Source organism: Podarcis gaigeae (assembly GCF_964106915.1).
Source record: "Podarcis gaigeae genome assembly, chromosome: 9".
Classification (NCBI taxonomy): domain Eukaryota; kingdom Metazoa; phylum Chordata; class Lepidosauria; order Squamata; family Lacertidae; genus Podarcis; species Podarcis gaigeae.
Window position 1 is genome coordinate 59,871,309 of NC_139685.1, and position 12,770 is coordinate 59,884,078.

The following is a 12,770-nucleotide window of genomic DNA, read 5'->3' on the forward strand; positions in this document are numbered from 1 at the left end:
TGCAAAACACAAGCTTCACCACTAAGCTACAGCCTTTCTCCATGGGTCTGAGCAAATGCACCATTCTTATGCTTTTGTTTTGTAACGAATGCTGTAGAAGAGATACTGAAATCGTATGGATGCCTCATAATTCATTGGCCTACCAGTAGGTCCACACTTTATGCTAATAGTTTTAGGGATTGGTTTTCTAATACAGAAGCACCAATCCAGCTAAAGTTAGTCGTAACTATGGAGACACAGACACAGAGTCTGATGGTAGGGTCTCATGGAGGTAGAATGTGCACTTCAGACTAGAGGAGTGGGATCACATTTTTGAATCTCCTTGCCTATATTAGATGAGTGCAATGAGGAGGAGGTGGGTACCTTTGTCTTCAATGTGCTAGTTTTCTACTTGTGGGAAACTTGCAGGAAGATTTTAAAACTAGCATCTCTTTGGAATGCAAGCCCCTTTGCTTTCCATGAAACCTCTGTCTGAATAAGCATGCATTCACTGCTAAGATCTATGACAATGACTTCTTCGTAAATGCGCATAAAATTGCAGCCTTTGCTGCAAATAGCCTTGATTGGATCTGTCATCTGCATGCCACTCCTGGCTTGACAACAGGCTTGTGTGTCAGCCTTGGGCACGTAATGTACAACCCTTGTGACTTTTTGAAAGTTGATCTAAAGCAGAGCTTTGGAAAGACTCACCTGATCCCATAAGAGCACAGATCAGCACCATGGAATTGTACTTGATTTCTGGTGCACTCCTCTCATCCGAAAGCAGCCTGTGTAGAATCTGCACTAACTGAGCACTTTCAAGATCCTTCTCTGCTGTGGCTGTGAATCGAAACAAAATGGGAACTTTAAACTCTGAAGGACTGGGTTCCTTTTGTTTTTTCTTGGGGGTGGGGTGGGATTTACTGACATATTCTGGTACAAAGAGTGCTGTGGAACCACAATACATGCCTCGCTTAATTGAACAGAATCTAAATTTATATTGCATCGTTAAGGAAAGCAGGGAAGGAAGCATAATTGTGTTGAAGAAAGCCAATTGTATATATGTCTTGTCTACTGGGATAGATTCCTCCTCCCAAGACATTGGGGTAAAGTCCACTTGAGGCACACTTTCAATTGCAGAATTTACACAGAGGAAGGCTACAATATCCTCTGTTTGGGACAAATAAAAACAAAAATTCCACAAGTTCCAATTGAATCCTCCTGTGTGTTTACCCCAGTCAATGTAACATGCTGTGGGTAATCTCCCACCACCAATAAAACTGATTGAAGGAAGCACATTTAACCACCAATACATAATTTTCTTTTAAGAACGTCAAAAGAGCCGGGGACAAAATAATATCCCATGAAGTCCCTACAGATGCTTGTATTTGGGTTACTTTTTTATTTCAGCCAATGAAGAGCTTTGGATGACTGAATAGCCCATGAGGTAGTCCAAAGAAAAAGTGATCCATGGAAACAGAAATAAGTTTCCTCCTTTTGACACAAGAATACATGGCTTATTGTGAGGGTACTTTACTTGCTCAAGATACAAGGCAATTTGGCTTGGGGTAGTAGAATGTATCCCCTCAAAAAGTCAATGGAAGTCAAAAAATAAATAAATCTGTTGGAGGTTTAAACAAGCCCATGTCCTCAAATCTTAATTCTGTCTCTATGGGAAATAGAGTGATAAATTCTCTCCCTATATCCTATTCTCTCCCCTAAGGTCGCCTCTCCTCTTGAACCAAAAGAATCGTTTTTTGACCCTGTTATCCCCTATAGCCTTTCTCCTTTTTCCTGTCATTTACCTAAAGAGAAACTACTTGGCAGAAAAACCCAGAATCTTTGTCATTTCAAATCACTACAGAAAAGATGGGGGGAAATATAACAATGAAACAACAAAAGACATCCAATACCGTTCTTATAGTGACTACATTTTCTAAAGCTTACTTTGTCTGAAATACTCCATTGGGCAATTATGAAAAAGAGGCACAATTTATGTATGAAGCGTTGAGTCCTGAGCAATGGTGGCGAGAGGCCAAGGCTTCATTCACACATCCAAGCAGCCTGTCACTGTGTGAGGTTTGACACAGTCATATTGGCTGTTGGCTTCGATACTGCTACTCACTTATGGGTTTCCCTGTCCCCACACCCACCTGGAAACAGGTGCCATAGCCCATTTTGCTGCCCATGTCTGCAGTGATGCCTGAATAATACTTGCTTAAGCTTTCACCCTCACCACGAAGCGGTTCACTATTCATTCATGCCTTAACCATGACTTACTCCCTCTCCTTCAACAGAGACCTGAGTACAAAGCGTTAACCACAGAGATACTTACCTAGTTCTAGAGCTGCTATTAGCGCCAAGGCGACAAGAGCTTCATTCTGCATTATTACGTGTTCGCTAGTTGCCATGGTAACTAAATGCTTAATACCGCCACTCTGAACAATGGTCCTAATTACATCCTAAAAAAAGACAACGCAAAGTATTGCAGGACATGAGGAAAAGACGACAGTCTGCTACCGATAAGCAAAACAGAACAATTCAATAACGTACACTATATTGATATATTATACACCTAACAAGAGTATGTATGTGGTTTACAACTGCTATTAAAAAATAAAGCAAAACTTGAAAGATTTGGCTCCCACCTAGTCAGAAGTGAACATATGAAGCAGTCAGAACACTGGTTCATTTAGTAGAGTTTTTTCTATGCCATGAGAAGGCAAGATGGCACCTTCTAGATCAAGGTTTCCCAGCCTTGGGGCTCCAGCTGTTTTTGGACTATAACTCCCATCATCCCTAGCTAGCAGGACCAGTGGTCAGGGATGATGTGCACTGTAGTCCAGAAACAACTGGAGACCCAAGTTGAACTCTAGATGTTACTCAACTCCCAACTCCCAACTCCCACTGGACATCTGGAAGTCTCCAGGTTAGAGAAGGCTGCCCAAGTCTACTCTGACTGATGGTGGCTTTCCAGGGACTTTGGCAAAGCTTTTTTTCCACAACACCTGAAAACCCATTTAACTGTGACTTCCAGGTCAAATGATGCTGAGTTACACACCAAAAGGCGCATCAGGCTTCTCCAGACAGGCAAGTAGCCAAGGAACTCCAAGGAATCCAGTCTATACCATGCTGGGCTGGCTCCAGCACTGCCCACATGTCCCTGCATCACATAGAATCATGGAATTGGAAGGGACCTTGAGGGTCCTTTACACCAACCTCCTGAAAAGTAGGAATATGCTGGTGGCCCATAAGGGGATCGGCATTATGAGTACCACCGCATTCTAACCAACTGACATCAAAGTCAAATCACTGCTGCTGCTTTTCAGAGGCAGTGCCCCTGCCCACATTGTAGTTGTTAAATCCTGTAGCAGCCTTTTCATTCAGAACCTTCCAAGTTCCCTGTAGGCCACGAACTTCAGGAGAAAAGTTCTTCCCCTTCTGTAATACTGAAATGGAGCTCTTGGGTTGGACGATTGAAGACAGACATAGTGCGCAGTTAAGGCAGTACCCCATCACTTTTCCCCCAAGCTTTTTGAGGCAACCAGCAACAAAGCAGAACAGCACTTGAAGCCGCTCATGTTGTGGCCCATGTGTCTCTCAGTGCGCCACTGCTGCAGATGTGAAAACACACACCTGCGACTCCGGGAACAGCAGGCGTCAATTACATTTCTGCACATTCATTTTCCAGCTTCAGCTTAAGTACAGCACAGTTTGATACCGCGGCCTTGGCATTTAAAGTAGATTTGATATTTTGACTGAATGAGATGATTAAGTGAAAGGCAACGGCAAGGAAAATGCAACAGTGATGAAAACGGCACGTGCACACACATGCACGCACCCCTTTTGTGCTTCTCCTCCGTGTTCAAGCCACAAGCTGAAAGCCATTGAAACAGAATGTGCTTATGATAGTTTATATTCTGTAGTGTTCAAAAGGATTGTGCTGTGACATTTTGCATGCAAAGGAAACAAACAAAGCAAACAGAAGAGTGGGACCTGGTTAACCTCCCTGCGGAAGACAACTATACTTGTTGATGCAACTAAATACACACTGAGAATTTATTCCCAGAATCCAGGTAATTTTACACCTGAATCTTACACCAAAAAAGCTATCTCATGTGCAGAAACAGGTTCTTATATGCTATCACAGAGGGAGAAGCTCTACATCGCTAGCCACACTGGTCCAATGTTGCACATGTAACAAAGCCTAGACCAGCCTTCCCCATCCAGTTGCCCTCCAGATATTTTGGACTACATCTCCCATCATCTTTTACCAGGGGCCATCTGGAGAGCATCAGACTGGGGAAGGCTACTGTAGGCTGACAAGATAACTTTGGGCAAGCCACACCACCTCAGGTGGTTCAGATCCTTACCTCTACAAGGGGAGCAATCTGCCTTGGAGGAGTGAAGCTGCTTTGGCAACACAAAACTTATTTCACAGCCTTGTGGTTTTTGCAGGAGTCACTTACTTTTGATTTGCTGTGTCGTATAAGAGCAGAGAGTAGTCTGTTTGATTCTCCCATCACACCTGCGTGGTCCTTGGCTTCACACCACTCCACCAGCCGTTCAACCAGCTTCACGTTCTTCCCCAGTTGTTCAGCAGCTTCTGCTACATATAACAAAGACGGCATTTTTTTCAGTACACAGCAGTTGTTGTTCTAAAAAAACAACACCCAGCACCCCACATTCCTGAAAGGTGGGAAAGAAAACAACAACCTTGATTTTGAACAAATAGAAGGCAAAAATAGCAATGAGCAGAATCCAGTTGGAGTTGCTCTGTTAGCAGAAGATGTTCATTAGCAGAATGAGGAAGGAGGATTTTGGGGGTGGGATTTCTCCTTCCCTAAGCAGTCTGGCCCCCACTCCAAAAATCTGCTGAGAAGAAACCTTCTGAAACCAATTGGGGAAGAGGACAGAGGAACAGCCAATAAGCAACTCCCAATTCTGCTGATGGATATTTTCCATTAGCAAAGCAACACCAACTGGATTTCGTTTAGGGAAATATTATCCCAGTCAAAGGACATTGCTCAAGGTTGTACAAAAGGGCTGGTGAGGGGTGTGGCCTGGGGACAGTCCCAAGGCCCGGACAGAGAGTTTTGAAGGGCCACAATTGGCCCCCAGGGTCTGAGGATCCCCACCCCGAGGTAGGTTAAAAAGAACGGAGTGAGCAGGGTCAAAGGTACTAAAAAGTGTGTTTTTCAAAAAGGAAGCTGCGTTACTGGCTCTCGAGCAGTCAATACAAGAACGAGTCTTGAAGGTCAGGTGGGGGCAGTTAAAGGAAGATGCCTGGAGTCTCCTCTAGCAACCATCACATTCTTTTAGAGAAAAATTGCCATCCATGCCTGTCCAAAACAGTGGCAAGCAGTATAATAAAATTGCATTTTGCTGTAAATACAGGATGAAACAAGGGCTGCAGCCCTGCTAACCTGAATATTTTAGTTCCACACGATGTAGCAAATTCCTTGTAATACCCTGTACTAAAATGTAAATAATCTGAAGCTGCTCATTATATCCATGGTGTGCTGACTTCAAAATTGTGATAATTCAAAATCATAGTAAATGTCAATTTTTATAGCTTCCTTTTTCCCTTGACTCTATTTTTTTTTATCTTCCCCAGCCCCCTGCTCTTACTTCCAAAAACTAGCTCCGGAATTTTAAGGCACGCACACTTTTTTCAAACCAACCAACCAACCGCCCTAGAATCTCAGGCAAACACAAACTTAACAGAAGTTGATCAAGGATATTCTGTAAACCCATAAGCTCTTTATTTTTTACTTCTGGCTGAAAGCCTTCCAAACTCTATTCCGTTTTTGCATGGAGGAAATTTGTAATTCTGCTGATGATAAGGATTTTAAGATACATGAAGTCCTCTGTGTAAGCAAATCAGTTGCCATGAAACTATGGCAATCTGCATTTATTACTTGCAGAAGTTCAATAGATTATGTTGCCTCAAACATCACTTTTTAAAAATAAAAGGTGTTGAGATAATTGTAAACTATTTCACAAAACTGTTCACATGTGTAGGAAAATAGGATTTTTGGAGCACCTGAAGCTGCAATATACTTCAGATATTCATTGCATGCCACACTATGGCTGAGGCAAGCTGTGCTTTGCCAATAAATCAAGAGCTTAAGCTTGCGCTTAGATAACAACGGACCATCACAGGTTTTTAAGAAGTCCATGCTTTTTTCACTTCACAGATGCATTCAATTTATTTGAAGGATTTTCTTGAAATCCCCTTTTTCTTCTATAAGGAACATAGCAACAGATCAAGGGCAGAATCATTTAATACAGGAGAACAATTTATTTTTACCTTGTGCATCTATTAACATTCTTAACGTCCCGAGTAGCTTGAACTGAACAGGGGGCATCTCGGATCTGAGAAATTTCAAAACGGCTTCTGCCACGCCAGCTGACAGCATCTTCGCCTTATTTACAACTGCATGAATAAAGAATAGATATTATCTGAGAAGCACTGCGGAGATGATACACTTACACTGTGTGAAGAGATTTAGTCCTGAGGCAGCCTTTAAACACCTTTTCCAAAGGCCTCCAAAAGCAACATTAGAGGGTTCAGTTATGTGAGGGGTGTGGAAGATGATCAGAGGAAGCAAGACTGGGTCCTATTCTACTCACATTTGAGTTGTAGGCTTTTTAAAAAATGTTTAATGTAATACATTGTTAATTATTATTATCATCACTATTCTTTTATTTATATGCAACTCATCTGACTGGGTTTCCCCAGCCACTCTGGGCGGCTTCCAACAAAACAGTAAAATACAATAACCTATTAAACATTAAAAGCTTCCCTAAACAGGGCTGCCTTTAGATGTCTTCTAAAAATTTGGTAGTTATTTTTCTCTTTGACATCTGGTAGGAGGGCGTTCCACAGGGCAGGAGCCACTACCGAGAAGGCCCTCTGCCTGGTTCCCTGTAACTTGGCTTCTCGCAGTGAGGGAACCGCCAGAAGGCCCTCGGCGCTGGACCTCAGTGTCCAGGCAGAATGATGGAGGTGGAGACGCTCCTTCAGATATACTGGACAGAGGCCATTTAGGGCTTTAAAGGTCACCACCAACACTTTGAATTGTGCTCGGAAACGTCCTGGGAGCCAATGTAGGTCTTTCAGGACCGGTGTTATATACATTATGTATCATATATCAATCAGTTCATCCTATATCAGTCCATTTAATGCCTTATACTATGTTAACTTTGCTTTTCTACCTACCTAAGAAAACTTTATGTAAAACTTCTATTACCTCCTTTCTTATGTTATATTAATTCTGTAAGTATATGTAGTTCCCTGTAAGTCAAACTGTACAGAAAAGCTGACACGGTATGTTTAACCAGTGTATGCTCTATGGATGAACAGATGTCAAACTGTGAAAGACACACATATCCTGCTCTGTTGGCCTCTAGCTTCCTCATCATCCAGATATATTTTAAAATTATTTTAGCACCATGCCTCTAGGCTTTAGACTGACCTTTAAAAGTTTAGACTGCCTTTAAAACCTAGAAGTTGTCTGCTTCTGGCTATTTTCTTTAAGGGCCTCTTTGAAGCCTCTGGCTGATTTAGGAGCTTCTGGGCCCTTTTATAATCAAATATTATGTTCTGTTTAGGAAGTTTTTTGGGGCCAGGGTGGGGCAGGGCAAGGCAGAGGCCTGAAAAATATTTCAGATCAATAAAGCACTGCTGTATCCTTCCGTTTCGTTGAGACTATTGTCTGTGGTGACTTCCAGTTGCGGAAGTTACATATTTATAAGTAAATTTATGAGTTACTTAGGTATATTAGAAGCAGCCTGCACCTTTCACCAAATGAGGCGGTAGATTTCTGGGCTATACTCACTATAGATCACAGATATGGAGGAAAAGAGGAGGGAGGGAGCACCCTATTGGCTTGTGGCATATGACTGTGTTGTGTTTTTTAAATGGGGGCTGATCCACACAGCACTGGTATGTATGTTCTAGGTACAGAGGGATGTGGAAATGAGCCCTGCATCTGTACACCCTGCTGTATGTATGGGACACTTAGTACAAACCAACATTATACACGTGTGTGTGTGTATATAGAGATCCATCCCACTCATGCGATTCATCCCCTGCAAAAGAAGGGGAAAGGGACTGGGGATAGGTGGGTCACATGAGCAAGGTGTAAGAACCAACCTGAGTTCACACAAATAACTGGATAGACTGAGCAAGTCTCAGGGACTGGTAGTGGGAGGCACTGGCCAGTAAACTCCCAAGGGAAACCCCAGAGGAGGTAGGCTCAGAGCCAGGGGAGTCGTGGTGGGACACTGAGGAGAGGTCAGAGGGAGAAGATGATTAGGAAGAGGAACTGGATGCTGAAGGGGCAACAGGGTTTAGTGAGCAGGAAGAGCTGGTGAAAGAGGGCAGTTCAGACCCTGAGGCTGAAGAAGAGGAGAGGGGTCAAGAGGCTGCTTCTTCCCTCTCCTGCTGCAACAAGCTCCTCTTCCCTTCATCTAGTCCCCAAGAATGCGCAGGATAATGAAGAGACAAGAACAGAGGCCAGAGGTGTGCAGACGCAAATTGAGACTGCTTGAGAAACATCTGGGAGAGGAAGAGCCTTAGAAAGGGTGGAAGGCAGTCCTGGCAACTGCTCCATAGGGGCAGGGCCTACTGGGAATGGTTGCTAAGCTGTATGTTGTTTCCTTGACTAAAGAGTTAACTTCACTGACGACAGAGCCCTGCTTCTTTCATGCCGACCTGTGTCTGACTCCAGCCCTGACAGTAAACATACCTGCCGAAGGCTCAACACACGTAGTGCCTACACAAATGGATGCAGGATAGTGTGTGTGTGTGTGTGTTTGCAACATGGGGAGAGAGAGAGAACTTTGAAGAGACAAGGAAGGTCTGCTGTGAACCTAAGACAGGTGCTGTTCTATGAACACAGAATTCAGAAGAATGCAAATCATCTCCCTCCTATCATAATCATTATTATGTGAATGACAAACAATCTACCTTGCAAACAGCTGTCTATAACATCGCAAGGAGCCTGTGCTTTTTGCTCAGTCTCTCGGGACCTCTCTTCCGCCGTTCTTGGCGACTGCACCTGTTCCACCCCTGTGAGGCTCTCTACCCCCACGTGCGAAGCTGGAGACAGACTTTGCTCCAGAATGCATTTTAATTAAAAGTGAGAAGTTAGATGGCATTTCGAACATGGGCTAACAAGATGCTGCTTGTTCTGGCAGAGATTTCCACCTCAGAAGCTTATGCTTTATTTTTAACAAGCACTTTTCACTGAGCTGTATTTCCTCCTTGCTGAGGGAATTTTGATAGTAATTTGCACCTCTTCTCAAAATCTTGGTTTGTTTGGTTTTTTTTAAAAAAAGATTTAAGTGAAATGAGGTGGGAGAATAAGAGTGTTTGTGGGTGCGTGTGTGTATCTACACATAGAATGCATCTGCTGCTCTAATAACCCTTAGCTGTACCATAAACATATACAAATAGACCTGGAAAGCAAATAGGTTGCTCACAGCTGAATAACTCCCTAACAGGAGTTCAAAGAGAAATAAAAAAACAAGAGATGTAATGCTGCACAGAGATGCATGTAGAAGAGAAAAGTAATTGATGGGACTCTGGCTGTTTTCCCCACACTTCATTATATCTGGTCTGCCATCAATCCAACACGGGTCAATTCAATTATATGCAAATCTCATAAACAAAGTCAAAGTGGGCGCTGCCTTATGGAATGGCAGCCAAATTTGCTCCTGATCTTTATAGCAAATCCAGCCACTTGCATCTCCACCTCCTTTTTATACAGTACAGTACTATTATATTTTATAATACAAACATAATATACATAACATGGTATTTATCTGACATTTGCCCATAAGTGCTCGTGATATGATTGCAGCACTGCAATCCTTACACTACCAAGTAAGGTCGCCCAGTATTTGTCTCCCCGCATTAGAGATAAAGGAGCATAGTTAGTGCCGCCCAGTTCATCTCTCATGTATTAATCATTAGGAAAACGAGGTTAAGGCTGCAATGCTAAGTGCACTTAGTAAGGAGTAAGCCCAACAAACACAGCAGGACTTACTTCTGAGTAAACCTGTAGAGGATTGTGCTAAACTGTTTCCTAATGATACGCAGCAGGACACACAATTTGGAGGAGCAGAATTTCGCCACCCTATACACCGGCACCCCCCCCTTTCCTCGGAGCTGCTCCTGCGTTTGGAAACACACTAAATTGCTTACCAGGAATAGCGAGGTTTCGGAGCGCGCTCAGTGCTGCATGCTGCACGGTAACATTGCCATCCTCTACGTGCCTGTCCAGGAGGTCCATCAGCTTCTGAACGATGCCATTGTCCACCATATGGATACAGTTTCCATCTGCGCAAGACCAAACCATCAGAGCATGCATAAAACACTTCTCTGTTAAAATCAGTGTTTTTCCTCCACCCAAACTTTCAGCAATAAATTCTGCTCTTCTGCGACACTAGTTCATCATTTAAAATAGAACTGGGAAGACGAAACAAGAGTCTGAGACACTGTTTACCAGCTTTCCAAATTTTCTTCCTTCCTTTTTTTGCCTATGCCATATGTATTTAAATGCACAGTCTCCCCTACTCCATATGTTCTTCAAATCACTTTGAAAACAGAATTCACGAGGGACATGCATGGCTGTTTACCTATTCCTTTGCCTTTCAGTGCATTGTGGGGACACCATCGCCTCGTCCCACCTAATGTTTGGCAAGTACTAATGTCCTACAAGGTGGCTATATTTTTAAGGTCTGAAAACAAACAAACAAAATTTTTCCGAGAGTCGGATCCCTGTTCGGCTGCTTATAATCCCCACCATAAATTGCACTATGCCAACAAATATATATTCCCTGCCCCAAGTGCTATTTAAACTTTAGTGCTGACAACAAGCTGGAGTGTGAACCTCAATGATTTTTACCGTTTCTAGCAAAATTTGCAATCGCCAGTGCTCCTGCAAGCTGCAGCTGATGGCTATTAGATAGGATCCACAAAAGCACCCTTTGGAAAACACTTCCTTTTCCTCCTTCAAATAGTTTTTGCATTGATTCATCTGGGGGAGGAAAGAAACAAAGAACATTTGGACAAAGTATGAAAAATATGGATCTATACAGCTGCTTCAGGCCAAGTCAAGCCATTAAATCTATCTGGTACAGTAGCGACTATACTGTTGACACTAGGGTGGTATTCAATTAAAAAACAGCACAAACAAAATGATTCCCACTTCTGCAACAGGACTTCCCCCTTTCTCCTCCCCACACCTGCTCCACAAGGTGGCAAAAACCCTAAAACAGATGGGGGGGGCACAGGGGGAGGAGAACTGGGAGAGACTGAACATTCACCTTACCATTAAGTTAAAATCTCCCTTAGCTCTCTACGGAATCAGATGGGACCTCGGCCTTGTTACATTTAGCTAGAGATGCCACATTTAACTAGAGATAGCATCTAGGATACAGTGCCCTGCCACTGCCACATTCAATAAAGCTTCCTTGTACCCATTGGGCTTACAGCACATGTAAAAGTTCAACCTATACAAAGAAAATCAGCATGTCTGGGGACCATGCCTTCCAACTGTCTAGGAAAAGTTGCTGGTTGTGAAAAAGAAGAAAAGCAGTTTTAGCTGAAACTACTAAAACTCAGCCACTCTAGGAGAACACAAGCTAACCCACAGACTGCAATGCGATGGCTAGAATCCGATATGCTAATGACAGCATGAGAATTCCCAGGTTCCGCATGCAATACTCACCTCCCAGCAGTAGTAGAACCATAAGATCAGAGGCAGTTTTGAGCTCAGCAATGTCGTCCTCTTTGTCACTGTCCACGGTCTTTTGGACTATCTCAAGTAGACATTCAACCAGGCCTGCTTCAACCAGCTGTAGCTTAATGATATCTGGGTGAAGATAGAAGAACCTAAATTTAAAATGCTTTTAAAACACAGTGGTACCTCCAGTTGTGAATGGGATCCCAAGGTTTCCGCGACCTGAGGCCTGCTTCTGCGCATGCGCAGACTGCTTTTGCGCATGCGCGCAGGGCTAAACCCAGTAAAATACTTCTGGGTTTGCTGCGTGCACGTCCCAAAGTTTACATAACCAGAGGGTTACGTAAACGGAGGTTCGACTGTACTGTGACTCCAAATAAGGCGTAGCAAAAGCAAGAAGACGAGGTAACTACAACTGTGCATGCCACACAATGGCGGAGACTACTAGCCATTATGACTATGCCCTGTCTGCAAAGTTGGAGGCATTGATGTTTCTGAATTCTAGTTGCAGGAAGCCAATGAAGGGGAGAGTGGTCTTGTGTTCAAATCCTGATTGCGGGTTTCCCACAGGCATCTGGTTGGCCACCGTGAGAGTGGGATGCTGTTTACTAAAGATTTACTTGGTTTGCTGCATTTTATGAGTTGCACTGTTGTTGTTTTCCTCACAGAGCAAATTCATATGCTTCTGCTCTGCTTTCTTAACCCTCCTTTAATTTTTTTCCCTTGTTCCATCCAATCACAGTTCTTTAACCTTGAATGTTACTGGATTTGGATTTGATATCCCACTTTATCACTACCTGAAGGAGTCTCAAAGCAGCTAACATTCTCCTTTCCCTTCCTCCCCCCCAACAAACACTCTGTGAGGTGAGTGGGGCTGAGAGACTTCAGAGAAGTGTGACTGGCCCAAGGTCACCCAGCAGCTGCATGTGGAGGAAAAGAGACGCGAACCCAGTTCCCCAGATTATGAGTATACCGCTCTTAACCACTACGCAACACTGGCTTTCTGCAACTTCTGTCATCCTCAGCTATTAGTCA

General features: G+C 43.4%; 2 protein-coding genes across 10 annotated transcripts in view; one reads left to right on the top strand and one right to left on the bottom strand.

Annotated features, from left to right (window-relative positions):
* The window catches only part of TSPAN5 (tetraspanin 5), an 87,554-nt gene extending 85,648 nt beyond the window's left edge, over nt 1–1,906 (top strand). Inside the window, exon 9 of the transcript XR_014568370.1 lies at nt 1,390–1,906. The gene's annotated coding sequence lies outside the window, so the exon portion shown is untranslated. The remainder of the gene's footprint in view (nt 1–1,389) is intronic.
* Nucleotides 1–12,770, bottom strand: part of RAP1GDS1 (Rap1 GTPase-GDP dissociation stimulator 1) — a 104,105-nt gene that overhangs the window by 4,184 nt on the left and 87,151 nt on the right. For 7 of the 9 annotated variants that reach the window (XM_083756574.1, XM_083756570.1, XM_083756573.1 and 4 more), the window contains 7 exons: nt 11,724–11,867; nt 10,899–11,030; nt 10,196–10,330; nt 6,293–6,418; nt 4,449–4,588; nt 2,315–2,441; nt 691–819 (listed from right to left, as the gene is read on the bottom strand). In XM_083756574.1, the coding sequence (XP_083612700.1) occupies nt 691–819; nt 2,315–2,441; nt 4,449–4,588; nt 6,293–6,418; nt 10,196–10,330; nt 10,899–11,030; nt 11,724–11,867 (933 nt within the window). The remainder of the gene's footprint in view (nt 1–690; nt 820–2,314; nt 2,442–4,448; nt 4,589–6,292; nt 6,419–10,195; nt 10,331–10,898; nt 11,031–11,723; nt 11,868–12,770) is intronic. The other 2 variants (XM_083756572.1, XM_083756571.1) reach the window with 1 other exon arrangement.